A 22,697-nucleotide genomic window follows, 5' to 3' on the forward strand; every position below is an offset into this window, starting at 1 on the left:
CAGGTGGCCGACAAGCGGCTGGAGGCCCCCGGGGCGCAGCCCAACGCCCCCGTCACCCTCATCAATGCCATGCTGCGCCGCTTCGCCGAGTTCGCTCCGCCTAATGGTGAGGCAGGGGTTCCCTGAGTGATGACCGACCGGGTGGGCACGCACCCTGCAACGGGCTGCTGTGTGCCCGGGCATTTTGTGTTGTCTACAAATAAGCCTGTGCAAGGGTCACATATTACATGTAAGAGGCAAGCAGTGCAAAAGGAATCATTTTTTTAAACCGTACATTTAGCACACATCTTTTGTGCAACATATTATGAATTATTAAACTGTGCATTTGCAAATTACATGGCTAAATAGCATGCTTTCCGAACACAAAAACAAAAGCTCAGCATTATACGTGCATTACAACATAGTTTTTGCTTTATCAAGCCACAGAAGGGGAGATGGTAAGCGTACAGCTTGGGGTAGGAAGTAGATGTGACATGGATTGGGGGATAGATGCGTGCGAAGAAATTCTAGCCCAAATAAAGAGTTAAAAGTGGAGTTTGGCCGGACATATGATGCAGGTGAACAACACCTGAGTAACAGAGTGGCTACCAAGAAATGGGGTTCTGAGAAGTAGAAGCAGGGACAGAGGAACCATGGAGGGGTCAAAATGAGAAAACTCAGGGGGCTAGACCAGTGGGAAATTTGAGGGAGAGGTCTTCTTTTTGGCACAAATGTCAGAGGGCTGTTGCTGCTGATTTCTATCGTGACCTGTGCTGGACTTCACAACTGATTGCAGCTTTCTGTTTTCACAAATCAGTGGCTGATGTCAGGTGTCATGTCGTCGTGGCTAACTCTTCCAAGGGAGTTTGCCTGAATGTGAGGCCCAAGCTTCACCTCAAGGCAGAGCTGAGTTCTAACCAAGCAAAGCAGTTGCTCTCTTTGCTAAGCCAGCACACTAAAGAGTTGATTTGAAGCAGCGGTGCACAAGAAATTTTATTTTGCAAGTGAATCTGTGCCCCTCCCCTCCCAAGAATGAAAGCGCGATAAAAAGGAAAAAGAGTCAGCCGACAAGAAAAACAGTGATGCTACCGCTGCGCCAATTGCGCCAAACTGCGCCCAAGTGCTATGGCTGCTACATCCTGCTACATTTCCTCTAAATTTGGCGATTCTGCGCCCGACCTGCGCCCAAGTGTGTATGCCGACTTTCAGAAACGAAACTGACTGAAAGCGACATCGCGGTACATCTGTTTTCAGGCCGCAATCCGAGCCAAGGCAAACTGACCCTTTTAGCGGTAACGGTAGAGTCAGGTAGAGTGCCTAGAATATTTCTGAAATATTCTAGGCACTCTAGTAACGGCCTGTGTAACGGCGATGATGCGTTTTGCGCATGTAGGCGGACAACGCCAAATCTCCCCCCTTATGCGAGGCCTATTGGGTTCGCGAGACCGGTTGCCGCTGTTGCGACCGTCCGCCTCGCGGTCTTCGGGCCGCGGTATGCGTCGTGATATGCGTGTCGTTCTCGTGAAGCTCGGCAACAACGTCAGGCGTCGTGAAATTGCCGTACTCGCTCGCCAACGCGCCCCGACAGCGTACGCGTCGACTGGGTGCCTGCGGAGTTGTGCTGGAAGAAAAGTAGGCAAGAGATGAGGACGCAGGAGTTGCAGTTACAGTGGAATCTGGGTGATACGAATTTAGAGATGAGACGAATTTCTGATAAGTGTCGGCGAAATTGCACTGTTTGAAATGGGAAAAGTTTGGGCTCTTACGAACGGACCTGCGGTGCCCGTCGGATAATAAGAACGAGTCGGCGAGGCACCCGACTGCCGAGCGAGCAACCTACGGCGACGTACGGGCTCTCCGCCCTCTTTGTCGCTCTTTCTCCAGGAACGGCCAAGCTGTGCTCTGCTCACGAAAACACGCCGTGCATTCCACAGGCACGCTGACGTCGCCGCGAAACCACCCACACGCTGCGCGGGGCGCGGCCGGCCGCGGCAACATGGCAGCAATTTCGGTCACGAAGTGGTGCGGGACGCCCAAGAGACCGCTTCTAACTGTTCTTTAAAATGCCGCTCAAAGCACGCATGAAGTTTCTTGTGCGGTAAATGAGCTAACAATGTGAACGAAAACGGTGCTATAAAACATCCTCCGCCCCGCTAGTGAAAGCGCCCATGAAATATCTGTCGGGGTGCTAAGCCTAAGCATCTCCGGCGGAGCCAATCGGCTGTCTCGAACGCTTCGTAACTGCCGGCATGAGGCGTGCGCCTTCCCGTTGGCGCAAGTCGTCAGGCTCCTCCCAGTGCCACGATCGTCCGCGGGCGCCAAATCGCCGACGCGGGCGTGAAGATATCGCGCGCGCAACGCCGACGCGCGCGAATCGCGTGCAAAAACGCCCTTGTAGTGAGTGAGCTTGGGCACCGCGAGTGAGGAGATGAAAGTCCAGAAAGGACCGCTCGGCTACATGGAGGTTAAAAAAAAAAAAAGCAGAAAAACGTCACGGAAAGTAAAAAAAGAAATAATCGAAAACTTGTTTTAGTTTTCTTAGTTTTTTGGTCTTTGTTGTTCACACGAATTTCGGATGATACGAATATTTTTCGCCCTGCCACGAGATTCGCATCATCGAGATTTTGCTGTAAACAGATGAGAATTTACAAAGTGCAGGGGGGGGGGATATTATGCAAGGTCAGGAAACGGTGACAGTTCGGGCCGCGCGCCGGCGAGGGAGTACGGCAATTTTACGACGCCTGAATTTGTTTCAGAGCTTATCGAGTACGGCAGGCATATGACGACGCCCGTCTTAGATTTCACGTAGAGTTAGTTCATAGAGGCATAGAATTCACATACTGGGAAATTGAAGGTGAAATGTGCGCATGTGACCTCGCAGGGAATTAACACAGTCTCGGGGTAGGAGGGGGGGTAGGGGACTAATGGGCTACCTTGTCATTAACGGAGGCGTTTTGGTTGCTTGCAGCAAACGTGTCGTAAAGGGGCAAGGTTAAGCCTGGTGCTGCATGTTGGTTGCCAGAAATGGCTGCCCGCTGCCTTTGTAAACAATAGCGCTGCTGTCGGTGGCTTGTAGTTTTAGACCCTTGTGGTGGCAGCGCTGACGCTGCTAAATAGTGATGCATGTGCAACGCGGGGAGGAGTGTGATGTTCAGTTAGTTATGCAGTCAAAGCCGTGGCGCTACTGATGTTATTGGTCAGTGCTCCCACGATAGCCTTCCAATAGTGGTCGATTTTACATAGCATGTTTGTTGTGATGAGCAATTTTTAGTTTGTTCATAGTAAATCTGCTATTGTGTAAAAATGAAAGCTTGTTTTTTTTTTTTTTTTTTTTTTTTTTTTTTTTTTTTTTTTTTTTTTGTGCAGGCTGCTGCACAAAGTTCAATGCAGAAAAAGGACAAAATATCCATGTTCTGGGTTCTTTTAATTGTTATTATCGTTGAAGGACGTGCTTTTAGCGATTATCTATCAAGAATGCAATACGTGTCTCAAAATTGCGTCTATCAACACCTGCTCCAAAAGCTGGTTTTGCTGCTCCGCAACGCATTTTTGCCTGCTCCAAAAGCTGCTTCAAAGTGGCCTAAGCCGGTAGCATCACTGGAAAAAGAAATTATCATGATTTCAGAATTTCAAAGCAGAACTTCAGTGCACAGTGGGTTACGTAATCTGCTGCCTTTTCCGTTGAAAAGGATGACTGTGGTGATCACTGCACCTGTTGCCTTTTTTACCAGTAACGACAGTGGCTAAAGTGCGAAGGCATGGTTGCCGCCTTTGGCACTTCTGTTGCGAGTGAAGAGGGTGCCGACACATCTGTGCAGCCAGGCACATCTATTTCTCCAATCTTTTTTTTTTAAAGTAACCCAGAAGGGCCACACAGTAGGTGGTTGCAGTTCCTTACAGGCAAGTGTGTGGGGATAAAAACGGCAGTGTGTTTTGAACTGCCACAGATGGCGTTCTTCGCTTGCTGTTTTTGAGGTACGTGTAGCCTGTTTGGTAACCTTTCTTTTCCGCTCTCTTCCCTCCAGAATGCTGCATCTTTCCATCGATACGAGAAATCCTCACCAGTCTCACCATTCCACCGCAGTGAAGGAGCATTCATCCTGCTGGGCTCAGTCGCACGAAGAAAGGAGATAGCTGCAAGCAGTACGCACATGCAAGCTGGGTAACCAGGGAGGGGAAAGCATAACATCGTAATAAAACTCGTGTTTTGAGTTAACACTTTTAACAAAACCCCGTCTTTCCTCAGTCTCTATTTTCTTTTTTTGTTGCTATTTTCATGGGGCTGGGAGGGAAGTCATCGATACCAACTAGCCTCATCACAGAAGAGCTGCGTGTGGGGTAAGTACTGCTAAAAATGTTCTGTAGAATGAGAGTGCCCCCCTCCCCCCCTCAAAAAAAAAAGCATGTTTCGTTTTTCATGGTGAGCAAGCCAAACTAGGCCTTCCGTGCTAAGAAATCAGTGCTTTTATTTAATTTTTTTGAGTGAAAATTATGAATACCCTTGAGTAAAATTGTGCAGGCCTGTTCTGCAACGAAGTGACCTGCTGACCTAGCATAAAGTATGAAAAGAGACAGACTAAAAGATATTAGGGTCGCAAAAACACTGGGGCTCTTCAATTGTCAGTCTCGGACTAACCGCAGATGGCCCGTGGGCTGTCCATGGGAACATATGTAAAACACAAAAATCCCGGGCCATCTCTACTAATGTGAAACCTGAAAAGGGGCGAAACATGCTGTGTGCGTTGGTGTTTCCCACAGCAAAATTACTGCTGATGGGCAAGTTTCAGTCGCAGAAAAGAGCGTTTATGGAGCCAACGCGCGCTGTTGCCTCTTTCTTGCCACACGGTGCGCGCTGATTGGGTGCCGGAGAAGCGCCGGTGGGAAGAGCTATCGCACGCTTGCTGAGGCGGTGGCGCCCTCTCTTGTGTTTAACCAAATTTAAGCAGTTAAATGAGAGACAGACTGGCTGTAAGTTGTCTTCGTGTCACACACCTCAGCATGCCAACAAGTATGTTTGACAGGAGAAAACCTGGCGTTTGAAACCTATTTCGAGACGGAATTTGACAAATTTCTGTTATTAATGCAATTAAATTCTGGTTATTCCTGTATTTTAGGTTAGTTTAAATCATGTTAGCTTATTTTGAACTGGTTTTATCCATGAAACACTTGTTTTTTGACCATCGTATGAGAACTCGATTTACCGTGACAATGCGAGACGACAGGAGATGCCGACAGCCCGAGCCCCTAAAAGGCTTTGCCCCTAAAACAAACACTGGATTGCATATCGGACTGTCGTCAAGAGCAGCTGATGCATCTGTCCTCCGTAATCGTGCTGTAGCCCTTCCCAAGGAACCTGTTGTTGCGTTCTTCGGAAAGAAGAAAGGGTGGTGACACGGCACTTACTTTCCTGTACACAGCTTCTGACGTGATACTGACCAAAGTGATTGTTGAAATGATTTTCTGGGATTGCAGCTGGCAGTCATAATGTTTCAAATAAAAAATAGGATTATTTTGTGGTGACAAGACAGTTGGCAAATGGCTACAATGAACGAATGCAAGGAAAATCAACAGGAATCGGAGCTCGATGCTACAAGCAGCTTTACAGGAGGCAGTGATGCGGCATCGTCTCTTGAGTGGCTCTTGCAGTGGCGTGGTTGCTTTCAAGGTCAGAATAATTGCATACAATTTGTTTTGCTGTTTTTTTGCTAGGCACTGAAGGTTCGGGTGCCCTGAAGTTGTCTCTTTCTAGTTGCTTTGATTTTCCAATGCAAGAACAAGGTCTCTGGCTTTGCCATTGCCCAGCACAAGGTCTTGTACACTCTGTTTGAGCAGTGATTCCAAACTTGTCGTTTCTTCACGACAACACAGAGTTGATGCACTGACTGCAGGGGTGGAACAACTGCGCCATTGGCACCATTGAGCGCCAAACTTGTTTACCTGCTCCATCCTGCGCCGAACCGCCCCTGTTGCGCCAAACTCGTTTATCAGAGCCGTCCTGCGCCGCAGCGCCTGAATTGACTAGCGAGATACATGATGCCCCATTCTGGAAACTTGGCTGAAACATTGTGTTGGCAGTTTCATCACAGCGGTTATGGTTTCAGTTTCATCAATGCTATGAGTGGCTATGGAATTTGGCTTTTGCTTAGCCGTAAGGCCGCACGCACTACATGCCTTCTCCACCTTCTGTCCGGGTTTCCTTATGTCGCATTTGCATGGTTTTGTTTGCCGGTGGCGGCCGCTGCTCCACAATCAATGGAAAATGACCAGAAGTAAAATGTTTCTGTGTCTCATCGCAAACAGAATAATATCCGCATGAAAGGTTGTAGCTTACTGGCGGTGGACGCCGATTTAGTTGCCCATTTTTGACGATCCTAGTTTTGTTGCCTGCAACTTACCGTAGCTTCACGCCTGCTAGGTCCCAGCTAACATTAATCATTCCTTCTAACACACTCTAGTTAAGTAGTCTATGGTGCATGTTCGTCAACACTTGCAACTCTGTGACTGGCGAAGACAAAGCTATGTTCAACTTCGCTCGTACTAAAACCGCAGTTAGTAAAAATGCAAGCAAACACCTTGTTCTACACAAGGACGCCGTGAGTCCACTTAAACACTGCCGTTGAAACAAAGCAGGGCCTGTCATCTGACCCCTTTGGACTCTGCATGTGATATTTGACCTTTAACCGGTGATAATGCAGCGCGCTCGATGTGGCCGAGGGTAGATGACTCCGCGTGTTGTAAACCTCCCGATATAGTGCAAAAAAGGCGTTACTGGTTCAGAGTGGGTTCTAGTGCATGGCAGAACGCTTGATATAATAGTTAGATAAAACGTAAATGGTAGGAAGCTGGCACAGTGGCTTGTAGGGAGGTTAGGTAGGTGCCATAATGCTGTGAAATGGTGTCGCATCTGCTCCAAATGGCATTTCTGGCTGCTCCAAACGTACTCCAAAATGCCTTTTTGGCTGCTGCAAGCCTACTACAAAAGGCATTTTTGGCTGCTCCCAGGACTACTCCCAAACCCACGTACCCTGTTCCACCCCTGCTGACTGCCCATTTTTGGCTACTACTATAGCGCAAAACAAGGCTTTTTTCATGCTGTATAGTGGCGCACTGAGCAGGCAGTTATAAATGCTACCCGTTAAACACTAATTTCTGAATGATGTGTGTCTGAGAAAACTGTGGTGTGGGATGAGCAGCCTAATCTTTCAAATCATCCCATCAAAGTCATTGTCCTTCTAAGAACATCGGGAGAGACGTCCAGTCTTCATTGATAAAAAGGGGAAAACCAAACGAACGATCTTTATAGTATCTACATGTGTACAACAGCAACGGGCAACTATGGTGGTGCATGCTGCGTTGGGGATTTCTCTTGTGCACTGCTGCCAGCGGGTCACGTGCTTGTGTAGACTGTGGTCTTGGGGTGCGAGATGGAAGAGTAATCCGAAATTGTGATCTGGGGCACCATGGTGGCTTCCGAATAGCTGGGTGGCCGCTTTGTCTGCAAAGTGGAAGACAGTTATTTAATCTTCAGAGGACAAGTGGGAATCCTAAATTAGCTTTGGCTGTGAACTTATGACGGGATTTTTTTGTATACATCATGTCCCTAAGCACTCTTTTTGCATATAAAACAATATATTCATCTTTTTTGTTGTATTACATTTCTTGCTCTTTGAAAAGTGGTGCCTGAGGGCCAATGACGACCATTCCTTTTTTCCCAAAGTCTGTTCCTGGATATTCAGGGTCACTGGTTGGACTTTGCATGTTTTGAACAATTTTAAGTTGACACTTGTAAACACCTCAAAAGCATGTGTATTCATAGTTATTTAAATAAAGACTGTGTATGAGGGCTTACATAATGAGCTGGATTGTAGACTTACCGGGGAAAGCAAGGCTTGGGTTTCGCTATCTGAAATATTTGGTGATTGGGCTGGTTATCAAAACGTCTTCCTATTGCAGATGCTACAAACGAGACTGTTGTAAGGATGCCCACCTTTGAGGTTATTCATTGTGAGGTAGCTGTACTTCCTGGAGTATTTCCTAGGAGGAGGAGGGGGTGGTGGTGTTTGCTGGTTCCTGCAACACATTTACATTTTCATTGAGAGAGAGCTTACCAAAAGCACACCTCCCGAACAGCACAAATGGCAGTTAGCACTAGCTTCAGTCTCCTGCAACCTCAATAAATCCTGTCCATTTTACGGAACAAGTAACATAATTTGTATGTCTGCCATGATCATTTACACGAATACGGCAAGCTCGTTATGGTTCATTCAGTGGACAACACGACTGCTGTCACAGTGATTGCGATCTCTCTCTGATCATCCACGCTCGGAGCACAACGGCCTTTCGTACTCCAAGCTACATGCCACCTGGTTGCGGCATGTCACTGTGAAAGCTATTTGGGCCACTTTACTGATGAACATTGCTCACTGAAGTTTTCATAGGCTGGGCCAACTGGCCAGCAGCGACCTCTAAATCCAGCGTGGCGTGGTGGGGAGGGACAGGGCAGCCAGCGCGGACCACGGCCTCCCGGACTAAAGGAGGCCCCCACCGGGCGGGAGCCCAATTATCAGCGCCTGAAGCTCGTCTAAACAAAGTTTTTACTCTCTCACTCTCTCATGGGGCATCACCTGCTAGGATGAATTCGCTGACCTAGACCAGTCTTTGGAAAACTCTGCCGCAAGATTTGTGTGAACTCCAGACTGAAACGGGCCTTGCATGCCCTGGACACTGTCCACTTACCAGTTGCAGACAACAAACTTGAGAAGGCAGGCTGTCGCTAGCACAATTGATAGCACGAGCGCGATGATGCCGAATGTCATAAAGCCATTGGTGTGGGAACTGCCTCGTCGGTCGCCTGGGGCAGGGAAAGAAGATGCGATGTAACGAAATTCTTGGCTGGCTCATGGTAAGTACTATCCATAGCAAAACCGTGTAAGTGACGCACACACGATTTGCGATTAGTATGTGCTCTAAAACATAATTTTTTTAAAGGTGTTTGTAAGTCTGATGCAGCTGGATAAGAAGGATAAGTTTTTTGCTCTGCTGAAACGTACTGGCCACTTTGAAACTAATATATTGTGTTACAGTCTCAGTCTTGCAAGTTGTTATTGTTGCATATGTCACATGCAATCGCCCACAAATTTTTTCTACACTGCCATAATGTGGACTATTTTTGGTGAACCATCCGGATTATATCGCAATTTTGGGTACAGCGTCATAAGGCAACAACAAAGCTCTTTAAAGTAGGGATACAAATAACGTACCCCCACTTTGTGCTACACGAACAGTAGTGACGGCAGCGGTGATTAAAGCACCAAAGACACCACCCCACTGTTGGTTGCTAGTGTATATACGTGGCATTACGGGGGGTTAGGCTAGGACATGGTGGAGGGATCAATTGCGGAGCGTGCCTGTCACATAGGGTCTCAAAGCGTCGGCCGTACGGTACTGACGGTCGTCCTCCACCGCGGCACACGTCTTGGTGTTGATGGTGTCCTTCCGGGGTGTGAAGCCATCCACGCATGCACAGTGGCCCGACAAGTCGCAGAAGCTGTGCGGGTCGCTGTACTGGCACTGCCCGTGGGAGCTGCACTGGTCGCCCAGCTTGGCAGCTGCAAGGCAATGAGATTACTTCATGAGTCGGCACTCTCTTGCTGATGAGATCTTTAGTTCTGTACACAGTACGGGTGAAACAAAAAGTAAACGGAGTGCAGGTTGGAGAGTTTGAGGGGATTTCTCTGCCATGTGCCTAGCCAGCAAACCTCGAAGTGACTTTTCAAGAAAGTCATCTTGAAATAAAATCTGGCCACGCATACTCTTTTATGCTGGCACCCGCATAAAATAGAATATTCTAATTTCACGAAGCTGAGCTTCGTTTACTTTTTGTTGCACCTGTTCATGAGGAACTTGATGTCTCGGAAGTTAGGATAATTAAGTTCCCCTTCCCATGTACAGGGCATTTCTTTTGCTGCTTGTACGTCAGGGAAGGAAAACATGTCCGACTTTAAGACATACCACTCTGGGTACTAAGTCGAAGCAATTGCAAGGAGTAACAGTTAGCCAAGGAGAAAGGATTGATATGAAACATTTTTAGCTAAGGTGTATATATACACTGTGAGAATTTCGCTTTACTAGTTGAACCAAAATGCTGACCCTTTTGATGGCCGCTTTAAAGAAAAAATGCGTGTGGCGATGTATTAAAGAAGAAATAAAGGGTCAAAATTTTTTTCAAAATTAACTTTTCAGTGTCGCACATTTGCAGGGGGACATTTTCGGTTGGAGGGGGCGGGGGTTGAGCTTGATCTGCAGGGAGTGAAGGTTGGTGTTTGGAGGAGTGTATAAATCACTTTAGTTGTCATGTTAACATGTATCGTAGGTTTCACTAAGATTTTGTAGTCATGAGCACAATAACAATTCATTACACACAAAAAGAAAACCCAAGTTATTTAAGCTTAATACATTATAGGCGAACTTTAAGGTAACGCTATAACTGTCGTAAAATATGATGCTGTAAGTTCGAAATTTTTCGAATTTACAAAAGCTTTGTGTTTGCTTTGAGGGAAATCGCAAATTCCCAGAAAAAACCTCTTGCATAAGCTGATGTACGTACTCCGAAATGCTCACGCTCTAGTATGGTAGAATAACTTATATATTGCTGCAGAAACAAAGCTGGCCCACAAAACGTCATTGAACGGAAGTATTGCAATCCTTCTTGCCACAATCTCAATCAAGAAGTTGGATGTGGCAAATTCATTTAACAACCGGCATTAACATGGAAAAGCTGCAGCCTTACACATTTTGGGTCACTACATGAAGAACAGATCATAATATTTGTGATGATAATAACTATTACGCATACCTACACTAATATTGGTACAAACTGATATAAAATATTTGAATCGCAGCCAAATAGATAGAGTGACAGAACATATGTGTGGGATCTTATAATAAATAAACAACTAGTTGTGAGGCAGCGCCTGTGTTGCACCCTTTCTTTTTGTACCGACAGTTTGCGGGCTGTGTTATTCCCTAAGATCATAATCGCATCACTGTCACCCACTTCAATATCGGCATCACTTCATGGTCAGAGCTGGTTCGAAAAAAGCTGTTCGGGCGCCCGGAGGGGTGCAGATCCATACTCTTCTGGGCCTGCTTGTGGCCGTACAAGTGTCGCCGAAACATAGCGCAGGGGCATCAATGTAATCACCACGCCATCAAATGGACACCTTTGGCAAATCATGCAGCGGATTGCGGAAATCGAGCGCAGCAATACGAATTACTTGCCACGACCTACCGAGCATTTTTATTTTGTGCCTTTCAATGCATACCGTGCGAGGCGCCCGGTCAAACAAGTTAAACTGTATTCGTACTAAAATGAAAAGCTCCAGCAGCGGAGGCTTGATCCCCGTAAATATTTATGTTTACTACTTGCGTAAACATTTCCACCAAGACGACAGCATCCGTCAACTTGTATACCCATCCAAAATTCCCGCGCTATAGTCTGTACCTAAGGCGCCATCTAGGTGATATAAACCTATATTTTACGCACCAAGCATGATATTTATAAATATTATTTGGTGTCAGAATTTTTTATGCATATTGTCGATAAAAATTGTCGATTAAACAATTATTACGGTGATAAATTATTACGAAGGCGAGCAGACGATCGCATATTTTTCCAAGGAACCAAATGCTGTCTGCTCGCACAGCGCGTGGTCAGCGTCTCTGGTGCGTTTTGTTTATTTTTATTTTGTGATTTTGTCCTGCGTCTGCTCGTGGTCGATTCCGGTGACAACAAAATGAGCGTCGAGGTGAGAGTATTGCATTGTGACATTTTCGTCTTGTGATTCGCAAATTTATCGTTCTCGCCTTTTCGAGACCTGTCAGAGCTTTAACGAAATTTTTTCGAACGATATTCAGCTCGGGGGCCATTTTTACAAAAGCATAGCGCGTATATAAAGAAAGGCTTACGTGAATGGAAAAAAAAGAAAGAAAAGAAACGAAGGTGGTAGCACGAGCGTCGGCAGGACTTTGTCTTGAGAGGAGAAAACCCGTTGCCTTGCGGGGGTAGAGGGAGAGGGCGAGATGAAGGGGGCAATTGTTCTGGTGTGGCTAAAAGGGGGGGGGGGGGGTGGCAAATGCCTTTTTTGCACCCCGCTGCCGATTGCCATTCGTGGTAGGGTGACATACATCCCAAATGCCACGAGGCATATGAGTTTTTCTTTGTTTTTATTTGTTTCTCTTTTAAGCAAGCGCGGGATTAGGTAGTCATGACGGGTGGTATCTAGAAGCTTTTTGGTGACGTGACTCCCAAAATGCGGGGATGTATTACTTTGCAGTTATGTCTTTGCAGTTATGGTGATAGTACAATAGACGATAATAATAATAATAATGTTGATAATAGATTGTAATACCAATATATAGAGGTGTCAACTCAACGCGCTTATTTACGTAATCAGGGGCAGCCGAGAGGCTTTATGGAAGCCACAAAAGTTGTAAAAGATTATACGTTAGTATTATTTTTATTAGTATTTTATTGAGGAAAAGTGCGAAGCAGACGACATTTGCGGATATGTCATCGAAAACCAAGTGAGAATGCGTGTAGCCGCTGCTTTAATCAGTCAAATTAGGAGGAGCAGAGGAAGAAAATTATAGACTAAACATCGATTCCCGTTCGCACGCATACAAAACAAATCAGGCACAAGGAAAATCAAACGGCTCTCATACAAAGCTCCAACAGCTTGAGATTGACTTGTGAAATGAAAATAATGTTCATATGCTGCTTCTAATCGCTAGCCATGGATTGGGGTACGGTAGAATTACAACCATTGGCAGAGCGGTTAGTTCAAACGTTGGTTGAACTGCCGCGAAATTATAGTAACTGCAGTTTACTCACAATCCATGTAAGCTACCAACTGCAGGAAGGCCAGTAGATGCCGCGCATTACCGGCACCAGAAAGTGAAATGACCCACGTACGCCCACAGCACACGCTGCGGACTATTTTAAAGACGATAGTCTTTCTTGGGATACTTAAACCAGAAAATTTCTGTCTGTCTGTCTGTCTGTCTGTCTGTCTGTCTGTCTGTCTGTCTGCCTGTCTGTCTGTCTGTTCGTCCGTCCGTCCGTCCGTCCGTCCGCCCGTTCGTACCTCGATTCAGCCTCTGGACCAAACGCTAAAGGTATTCTTAAACGAGACGTTTATACAGGCAAAACATTTTCAAACTACTAAATCTGGTAGCAATGTTCATACTTGTCAACATTGTCCAGCAAAAAGAATTTGAGGCAAGATATTAAAACAGTGACATTTGCATATGGACCTGGACCTCATTTTTTCGATAGCGAACACAAAAAATACGTTGGAAACGTTATTTTAACCTCAAAATACAAAAAAAGGGCTCACGCGCAAGGCTGGAGCTCGTGGCTGGGGCCGCAAGCCACACAGTAACAAAAGGTCCGAAAAAACGGCGCGTCAGCAATGCGTACTCGGGAAAATTTAATTCAGCAAACCTCTATTGCCGTTATCATGGGAGAAGCAAGACAGTAGGGGAATGGCGCGAGGGGTTGGCGGGAAAGAGAGAATATGCACTTTCGTGGCAAGGGATGCAGAAGGCTATCGTCTTTCGACGACATCTGCAGCGGAGCGAGCGGATACACGGCCATTTTTTTAATTATTCAAGGCAAGAGCTAGACGCTGCTTGCTTCAGAAACATATGGCAGAGTAAAATACAAGGCATTGCATGTATTACTCTTAAGCTTGTAGTGGCGGCGTAACCATCTGCCTTTAGCTCAACCATAATCATAATGAGCGCAAACGCCATCATCAACAGCGGTACATAGCCCTGAGCTTGAGCGTAGCCACGCGCCAGATAGATCGAACATGACCGTGCGTTTGGGCGGCTGCATGCAGTCGTCGCTCCCTGTTCTAGTCGTACTTGCACGCCTTCAAAAAATGTAGGTGGCAACACCGAACCGAGTCTACAGCCCCCTCTTACAGGCTCACTCATCGATCTTTAGAGAAGTGCGGCTGAAAATGAATTAAAATTCGTTCGCGGGCACACGCAGCCACTGCCAAGCGTAATGTTTTTATTCCAGGTACCACGTTAGAGCAATTTTTGGGCATCTTATGATGATGTGGTGTTAGAGCGATCAGCGAGCCCATAGCCAATGTATTCCTAAACTTTACATAGGGCGGAATAGCGCCAGGGTGAACTTTGACGGCGCGTCATTTTCGAGAAGTATAGGCCCACGGAACACAAAAAGGAGACGCTGAAAACCCTTGCAACTACAAAGGCAATGAATTAGCGCAAGTTACAAGGGGTCATCTTCCGGTGCGACAAAACGGCTGTTTGTCATCTGAATTTCTAAATTTACGTGGAGATAGCGCCAGTCTAGCGAAGAATAAATCATTTTTGTTTGATTCATGAGCGCTTTCGTAGGAAGTTCAAAAATTGTAGGACAAGTGCGTAAAGTATGTCACAAGAAAAAACATTACAGGGCAAATTTTACCAGAAGGTAACATTGTGCGTCAAAATTGTCTGCCTTTTGAAGTCTTATAGGAAACGCAGCACCTTTCTAGTTTACTTGGTCTGGCTTGTGAGTTGCGATGACCCGCATGACTAGGCTGTGGAGGCGCAGGGTCGCACTTTCTCGATACGCCGCCGTGGTTTCTGAGCTGCGGCAGCGCTTTAGCAGCTACCACGGTTTTAGCTGCCTGAATTCCCAGTAAAAGACGATGCGCTCAACACGCATTTTTGTTCTTCCGTGCATCCGCAATTGTTATACCTACCGATTTTAGATAGTTCGTATTCCGCAAGTCTCGTTGTCTTCTTGCTTTCCTATGGGACCCCGAAATCACAAGGTCATTTTCTCACTGCGGTAAGCGAAGAAGGATGCACACATGGGCCTTAATCGGAACCCATTTTAGTTCGTCTAGTGGAGCCACTGATCTAGCGACGGCTAAGCTAGCGGTGCGCGACTATCCCAAGCTCTGAATATTAACTACCGTTGTCCATGCAGCGTTCAGAAATTCCAGAAGCGTCGGCACCGGCTTCAGCGCCCGGGGATTTCGAAACTGTGCCGCCCCAGCCTGCAGAAATGCTACCGGTGCCGGTGATGTATATCGAAAGTACGTCGACAACTTATCTCCCATTCAGACGGCTTTTATCGAGAAACTGTGTCCATGAACATGTTAACAGTTGGTGAGGAAGAGGAAGGAGAACAACAAGGAGGAGCAGAACAAGGAGATGAAGAAGTAGGAGGAGAAGAACAAGAACAACAAGAAGAACAGGAAAAGCAGAACAGGCAGGAACAAGCAGAAGAGTTCGAGATGCCCGGGGCCTCACGGAGCGATGAGGAGACACTCGATACGCCAACCGAAAGTGAGTAAGCATTTTAACGGTTGCAGATGCGTTCGACACAAGCTATACGAGCCATTAATGGTGAAAACCAGTTCCGTGCAGGATTTTTTCCAGGCCGTACTGATCTGGGTTAGGCATCTGGATACCAAGGAGGGAAACGCTAACAGTATTAAAATTACTGTGTTCAAAAGCGTCTCTATCAGCAGTGGTCACGTGAGTGGGATATATGTGGTCATCCTTCAGAGACCAGTAATCAGGGATGTAGATTTCCTGCTCCAGGAATGGCAGGCGGAGTTTGTTTATTTATTTATTGTATTCGTACATACTGCAGCCCCCACTTGGGGCTGTGGGAGGAGTGAGCATTCAACAAGACAAAAAAAATAGCAATTAAACAGATCAACAGATCAATACAACAAAAGAACAGTTAACACAAATCAGAAAGGGCAAGTAAAAATTTTTCCAGCGGAAGGGAGCGAGTGTCACCGGACAATACAATCCAGAGTTCGGCAGTGAAAGGAAAAAAAAAAAAAACTAAATTTGAATGCGTTGGTTCGACAATGGTAAGGCTTGATATTAGGGTGGTGATTTTTGATAGTAATGGACGGCGAGGCAAATGAGATGTAGGTATTGTCAGGCATGCGACAGGCTGAGTGAATAAAACAGTAAAGCAATTTCATAGAATCATTTAATCGGCACGTGCGTAGTGTGGTAAGTTCAAGAGAGGACAGGGTAAGGGAAGGAGAAAAGTAGTGGTCATAGTGATTACAAATAAATCTGATAGCTTTTTTTGAACGGCCTCGATTCTATCGATTTCACCCTGCTTGTGTGGGTTCCATACGCGGCATGCGTAGTCAAGCACAGGACGAATCAGTGTTTCATACATTAGTAATTTAGTGCTTTTTTGGGATTTGGACAGCATTCGTCTTAAATAGCCTAATTTTTTTTAAGATTTTGTGCAGGTAAAGTTAATATGCTGAGACCAAGATAGATTGCCGGAAAGAACAACATCCAGATATTTGTATTCTGTTACTTTTTTAAAGGTGGATCCGTTGAACGAGTACGTGAAGCAGGAAGGGGACTTACAATTTGTGAAAGACATAAGCACGGATTTGTTAAAAGTGATACTCATTTGCCAGGTTGCACACCATTCACAAAATTTAGTAAATGAATCATTTGGACGATGATGAGCTTCAGGAGAGTCAATGGGTTCATACAAAACACAATCATCCGCATACAGACGAATTTTAGAGGTGACGTTATTAGGCAAATCGTTAATATACAGTAGAAACAGTAACGGGCCAAGTTCAGAACCTTGTGGAATTCCTGAACTAACACTAACAATATCGGAGGCAAGTCGAGTTACTGCGTGCGCTCAGAAAGAAAATTAAAAAGTTCACTGCGCTGTGCGATCGCCGTGCTCAGGTGGTGGTGTAGACACGTAATAGCTCCCCATTGCATGCGGCCCTCCGCCGTGTTGTTGCTGCAGCTACTACATTAGTTTCCCCCTCGCATCATTCCGCTGCATCTTCTTCCTGACTCTATGAAAGCCTAGGAACGCTAAATCCTTCAATACAGAAAGCAACAATTCCACAGGCGCCACCATTTTGGCAGCGTGCATTCTTCGCGCTGCCACCACGACCGCAGCTTGGACCGGCCGCACGCGTCTTCCGCTCCGAAAACCGGTTTGGCTGCCAGAAGACTCCAGGATCGGCCGCTCCCGCGCGTGTCCAAACTGCAAATCATTTTGCCGCGCCGCGTCGGAAACCGGCACGCTCAGGTACACATGTATCTGCCGCTTAACAGCGGCGCTCTTTTCTTTCCCTGCTTGCAGGCGGATGCGATGAAGCGACGAGTCTGCTGCGCAGCATCTACGAAGACGTGCGTGCAGGGGAGCAGGAGGATGAGCAGTCCATTCTGCAGCTTCAGGCCACGATGGACTCCCTCTCGCAGCACCTACAGGAGCGCTGCCAGCAAATGCAGGCCCTGGCCGACTTCGTGGATGGCCTCGAGCAGGAGTATTCAGAGTACGCCCAGGAGAACGAATGGGAGGATTAACCACAGAAGGTTTCGAGCACGTCGGGTGGGCGAGGCGAGATCCATGAGCAAAAAAAAAAGGGGGGGGGGGGGCGTTAGTGGTGAAGCGTTGGTTTTTGTTTGCGGTCCTCTGGTCATGTTTGTTTAGCTAGGTGCAGTGTTGATTTTTGTTTGGGCACCTCTGGTCTTGTGTTTGGCTACGTGCGAAGTTACGTCAAAGGTGCGGTGTTAATTGTTGTTTGTGCACCTCTCGTGATTTGTGTTTAGTTGCCTGCCGAATTAAGCCGCATTTCAGCTTAAAAAAAGGAAATGCGGTACCGTTGCATACTTGCTACTATATACTGTTTAAAGTTTTGTTGTTGTGTAATTTAAAAAAATAAAGTTGGTTTTTGGGAATTTTACCCACCTGGCGGGTAAAATATATTTATTCATTAGGTTTCTCTATTTCTTTTTTCACAACATAACCGTCGTCCTAAAGGAGTCGTTAGCCTGGTAAGCGTTTTATTTATCAGCAGTAAATTAATCACGGTCGTCGGGGGTAGCGCAACCGTTTGCTCTGTGGGGGCGCAAACCCTGCACTCGGGGCGCGGAGGCGATGGCTACGCTTTCATCTTAAGTGGGGTGAGTGTGATCCTCGCGCGCCTCCCTCCTCTCCCTACGGGAAGACTAGGGACGCGCGCGAGCGATCCGCGGGGAGACCGCCTTCGGGCGCGCAGCACACGGAACGTAATGCGTTTGGCTACTCATGGCCGTTCTTGCATTGGCCGTTGTTCCCTACATGGGTAGGTCACGGCAACCACTGCGCTGTTTAGCGCGTGCCCCGATTGCGTCAGTTCGTTATCTAGGATGTCCGGTGAGTCTTGCCCCGCGTCCGCGCTGTGACGGCCTGCGCCCTCTAAGGTCAGCGACCGAGCGCCGATGCCACCCGGTCGAGCCCAGAGGCTTGAAATGTATAGCGGCCACCGTAGCGGCCGCAAGCGTAGCGTCGGTGAATACGCAGGCGGACGCTAACTGCCGCCCGATGCCGGGCTGGGCAGACGCTGGCGGGCGCATGCTCCAGGGGCTAGGCGCGTATGCATTCAGTGTTTTGTATCGTGGTTTTCCACGTAACAAACACCTGTACTATGAAAGTTATCCCTTCCCTTTGGAGTGACTGACGTTCTACGCGCGGCCAGAGGCGTCCTTGCCATCATACGGCTTGGCTCGCTCGAACCCGTGTGGGCAGTCTCTCGCAGTCGTGAGAGTAATGCGAATAACAACGGAGCGTAATTGTATTTCTTGAGGCTTAAGCCCTAGTTCTTAACATGAAAGGCGGAATTTTTGCTCTGTTCTCTTCACTGTGGCGCAGCGTATAGATGGAATGGGAGTTACAGATGCTGATATAATTGACCCGGTACGCTATCGGCTTTATAAAGCTGCAAGAAAAGTGCGGTTATTTTGGCAGTGTCCTCGGATGCATTTCAAAGAAAAAAAAAGAATGGCATGAATTTAAACAATATATGCCCCGCCGTATTGACGTCACAGAGCAATATTGACGTCATTACGTTCTCAAGGACATCACTATGTTGGGTCTATTTAATCAGATCGCGTTCAGTCACGCCATTTTAATCCAATTGAGTCACTTTTTAATGAGATTTTCTCCCGCCTTTGATATTTTCTTCCGGCCACTCTAAAATTGTCCAATATTTATCGCATTATTTCGGTTAAAGAAGGCGTCTTTTGGGGCTCTAATGGAGCTGAGTGAGTTACCAGAAGCTAGTTCTTTGAAGTTGAACAAGGCTGTGTTTTGTCTACATGACCCCTCAAGATGCAGCGGGAAGAAGTTTCGGCCACTGGCGCCAGTCGCAAGACGCGTTTTGTGCCCGAATAGGGACATTCCTTACCTGGTTGGCAACTGAACTGTGCCGACACGAATCCCGGCTTGCAGACGCACTCGCCCTTGGTGCAGAGTAGGTTGAACGCGTCGTGGCAGTCGTCGTCGTCGTTGCACGCGTCACCCAGCCACTGGATGCCTGCACGAGGAAATGTGGTTCGCGCATTCCATAGGCTCTCTTGCGAAACTCGCGTGCATGCATAGGCGAACTGGTTGAACATGCTTATGAACTTCACAGCAGCGCAACCACCGCTGAAGGTCCAGACAGAGAAGGAGGCCGACAGAGCTCTGACTCGCAACTAAATGTAATTCGCCCTTACAGCGCGACTCATACTTGCGCTGTAAATAACAACAGAAAAAATGAAACAAAGAGACGCAGTTACAAAAATCAAAGCCCCTTTCTTAAGATGAATATAATCAAGACTCGAAGCTCTTTGTTTCTTACAACCTGAGCGAAACTCCGAAATCCCAACTGCTCCGACCGTGTCGGAATGACGCAATCGGATAGACGTCAGCTTCACAACGCGAGGGATCCAGGTTCGGTAACGACCACGGGAAGCGTTTTTTTTTTTTTTTAACAGCGAAGATGTTTATCAAATCGTAATTTTTTTCTGTCCGCAGTTAAAAATACCAAGAAAATTCCGAGCGCGCGTGCGTGAGCGCGTGCCTCGCGGCGACCGCCCGGCAGTTAAAAAAACCATCAAAATGCCGAGGGCTCGTGTGTGAGTGCCTGGCGACGACCGGCAGCGTCCACGGCGTACGTTTGTCAAGCCAAGCATATCCATTTAGGGGTACTGGCCAAGATTGCGCCCCCCCCCCCCCCCTCTCCCCCGAAAAAAAAAAAAGAGAAAAACTCCAGCGTGCCGTAATCATGGCAACACTTGCTCGGAACGAGAAAGACGTCATAGCGTACGCCCCTCCAAGGGGATGTCCAAAGATTATCACTTCAAAAAAAAAAAAAAAAAATTAAGGGAGCTCGCACTTATAGCAACGATGAGGGAGTAAAGCTCGTTGCGGCAGCGAAGAAGAAGCAAATAGGCTGCAATCGTGGACTTCAACCGCCGTGATAGTCGGGAAGGTTGCGTACAGCTTCGCTGCCTTCAAGTCATACGCGTTAGTGTGAGCTCCCTTCATTTTTTTTCTCGAGTAGCCTATTGTGCCTTTGTAAAAACCCATAGTATAAGTTGGCTTAGCTGCAATGAGTTTTGCCGAAAGGACTGCAGAAAGTGAGGCGTGCTTCGCTTAAAAAAAAGCGCTACTGCTATACAGCGCTACAGAGCACGCGCGCGACCCAGGCAAAGATGCAGAAAAGTACAGTCTTTGTCAAAATTTTGTGGGCCACGGCGACCGTGGCCGGAGCAGGCGCGCGGCCGGACAGGGGCGCTGCGCATGCCGCTGTCGGCTGGTTGCGCGGATAAAGAGAGTGAGGGGGACTTACGCGCTTCCTTTTGTAGTATTGCTGGCGCAATAAGTGCAGCGGGGCCGGTTTCTCAGAGCAAGCGCATTGCGCTTCAGCGCAGGCACTTTGCGCAGTACTTTCGCGCTGGCCACACTACGAAAGCGAGAGCAGAAGTTCCCCTCGCTCTCTTTAGCCACGCAACCAGCCTACAGCGGCATGCGCAGCGCCCCTGCTCGGCCGCGCACCTGCTCCGGCCACGGTCGCCGTGGCCCACAAAATTTTGACAAAGACTGTACGCTCGGTTACCAAAGAAACCAAAGCGGAGCTAGCAACGCCGGTTCTCTCGAGATGGGGGAAAAAAAGGGGAAAAAAAAAGAAAAAAAAAACATTACCAGTGGCTTAGCTAGGCTATGCCAGGATATACGTAGCGTGAGCTATAAGGTTCAGCTGGTCATTCTTAGCTTTCCTGGTTGTCTAGGATTAGCTTGATTATCATGCTTACTGCTGCTTCAATGACACACACACGGTATACGCATTATGTGACACATGCATATTTATCGAGCGGCTCCGGCGCAGCGTCACCAATCGCCCCAGAGTTAAGCTGGTTTCACAAGCGCACGCCGGTGTTGCTACGACGCATGAGCCATCGGTTCCACACCCGGTCACCTCTCGCATGATCATCAAGTGGACCGGGCTGCCGCGTGCGGAACGTAGGTCGGCGAAGACGCTGGGCGCGTGGGGTGTGTGAGAGACGCCGCGCAGCGAGCAACGTTCTGTGCGCCGTGTGACGTCACTGCTCCTCGCGCATGCGCAGCATGGCTCTCCAGTAGCCACGCCAAACTGCTCAACCTCGGCCAGTGTAGCTCACGCTACAAAACAAACATTAGTGGGTGCCTCCTAGTTTTCGATAGCTTCTCCTCCCCCTCTTCGACGTTATCGTCCATGTGGAAAAAAGACGTAAGCCGTGCTCCTCAATCCGCTGCAAACATTAAAGGTACCCTGCAACACTTTTCTTAAACTTTTTCTAAATCCTAAATGCTTTCAGAACGTAGCCAACAAACACATCCAGTATTTAAAATATGGGGTCAGAAAGCACCTCTGCCAGAAATTACTGCTGTGTACCCACCAGGTCATTTAGAAATTTGCTCCCAAAATTGGCATAGCTTGCACTAGTAATGATAGTCTAGAGGAACAATAGAGTTGCAGGTGGTGGATCTATAGCTTCTTCCCACACTGACAGCGAATCCCAGGAGAGGGGGAGCAGCCGGACCCCAGCATTGCAAAGTCGTTTATGACGGCACTGTGAAGCAAAGATTATTAAAGTCTGGACTGCTCCGCTTTTGATATTCATAGACTGAACCATAATGCTTTTCAAAATTCAGACATAGAAGCATTACATAGGGACATTCTCGAACATCCTCAAAACCTGGTGACCTTAGCCCAGTTTGGCGTTGCCAGTGGCCTGCCGAGCGTGATTTAGTGGGCGTCTACCTCCCTCCACATTCCCCCTCTTCCCCCTCCAGCGACCTCCAGTCCTCCCCTTCCTAATAAAAGAATTTATCATCATCATTCAGTGAAGTATTCGCCGTCATTTCTTTCGTCGTCATCTTCCGACGGCACAGTCGCGTAGAGCAAATCCTTTGGTAGCGCGTTTTCGCCCCGGCTGATCCGACTTCGTCAGCTGGTCCGTGGCCGTCTCCACGAGTGTATCGAAAAAAAAAAAAAAAAAAAACGGTGGCTTGATAGATTTATCGCCATAATCCTTGTCGCGGTGGACCTGTGGCGCGCCGGTCGCTACCGACGAAGCGGGAGCTCCTCATGTGGCGTAAGCACACGCGAAAAGCGTGGACGACGTCGGGCGGTCGTTGTGAGGCACGCGCGCTCACGTGCTCTCGTCTTTTTTTGCTGAAGCCACCGCGCGAAGCTCATGCCCGGCGCCCCGCTCGGACCTGCAGGAGCAGCTCAGATTGATCCAGAGGGCCACGCGAGCAGCAGCGGCGCGCGGCCTCCTGAACTTAGGAGGCCATCCACCGTTCTATTTTTTTTTTTTTTTTTTGC

At 47.6% G+C, this 22,697-nt stretch overlaps 3 protein-coding genes across 6 annotated transcripts in view; 2 read left to right on the forward strand and 1 right to left on the reverse strand.

Annotated features, from left to right (window-relative positions):
* The window catches only part of Med14 (mediator complex subunit 14), a 65,575-nt gene extending 61,366 nt beyond the window's left edge, over positions 1-4,209 (forward strand). The window contains 2 exon segments of the mRNA XM_077698960.1: positions 1-106; positions 4,005-4,209. Coding sequence (XP_077555086.1) covers positions 1-106; positions 4,005-4,066 — 168 coding nt within the window. The 3' untranslated portion in view covers positions 4,067-4,209.
* Positions 4,210-7,257: 3,048 nt separating this feature from the next.
* The window catches only part of LOC144169676 (uncharacterized), a 41,754-nt gene continuing 26,314 nt past the window's right edge, over positions 7,258-22,697 (reverse strand). The window contains exons 2-7 of one of the 3 annotated variants that reach the window (XM_077698963.1): positions 19,251-19,379; positions 9,429-9,587; positions 8,716-8,830; positions 7,967-8,049; positions 7,854-7,882; positions 7,258-7,474 (exon numbers count right to left, since the gene is read on the reverse strand). In XM_077698963.1, coding sequence (XP_077555089.1) covers positions 7,367-7,474; positions 7,854-7,882; positions 7,967-8,049; positions 8,716-8,830; positions 9,429-9,587; positions 19,251-19,379 — 623 coding nt within the window. In that variant the 3' untranslated portion in view covers positions 7,258-7,366. Of the gene's footprint in view, positions 7,475-7,853; positions 7,883-7,966; positions 8,050-8,715; positions 8,831-9,386; positions 9,588-19,250; positions 19,380-22,697 lie in introns of all 3 variants that reach the window. The other 2 variants (XM_077698962.1, XM_077698961.1) reach the window with 2 other exon arrangements.
* Positions 11,496-17,441, forward strand: LOC144169678 (uncharacterized). 2 transcript variants are annotated; one of them, XM_077698964.1, is made up of 4 exons: positions 11,496-11,786; positions 14,993-15,101; positions 15,172-15,354; positions 17,165-17,441. In XM_077698964.1, the coding sequence occupies exons 1-4, from the start codon at positions 11,568-11,570 to the stop codon at positions 17,386-17,388; spliced, it is 735 nt and encodes a 244-aa protein (XP_077555090.1). In that variant the 5' UTR covers positions 11,496-11,567; the 3' UTR covers positions 17,389-17,441. The 2 variants fall into 2 exon arrangements, with proteins under 2 accessions (XP_077555090.1, XP_077555091.1); XM_077698965.1 differs by lacking the exon at positions 11,496-11,786 and having other exon boundaries at positions 14,844-15,101.

This window comes from Haemaphysalis longicornis, unplaced genomic scaffold, assembly GCF_048455015.1.
Source record: "Haemaphysalis longicornis isolate Haplotype H1 unplaced genomic scaffold, Haemaphysalis longicornis Haplotype H1 scaffold_2, whole genome shotgun sequence".
NCBI lineage: Eukaryota > Metazoa > Arthropoda > Arachnida > Ixodida > Ixodidae > Haemaphysalis > Haemaphysalis longicornis.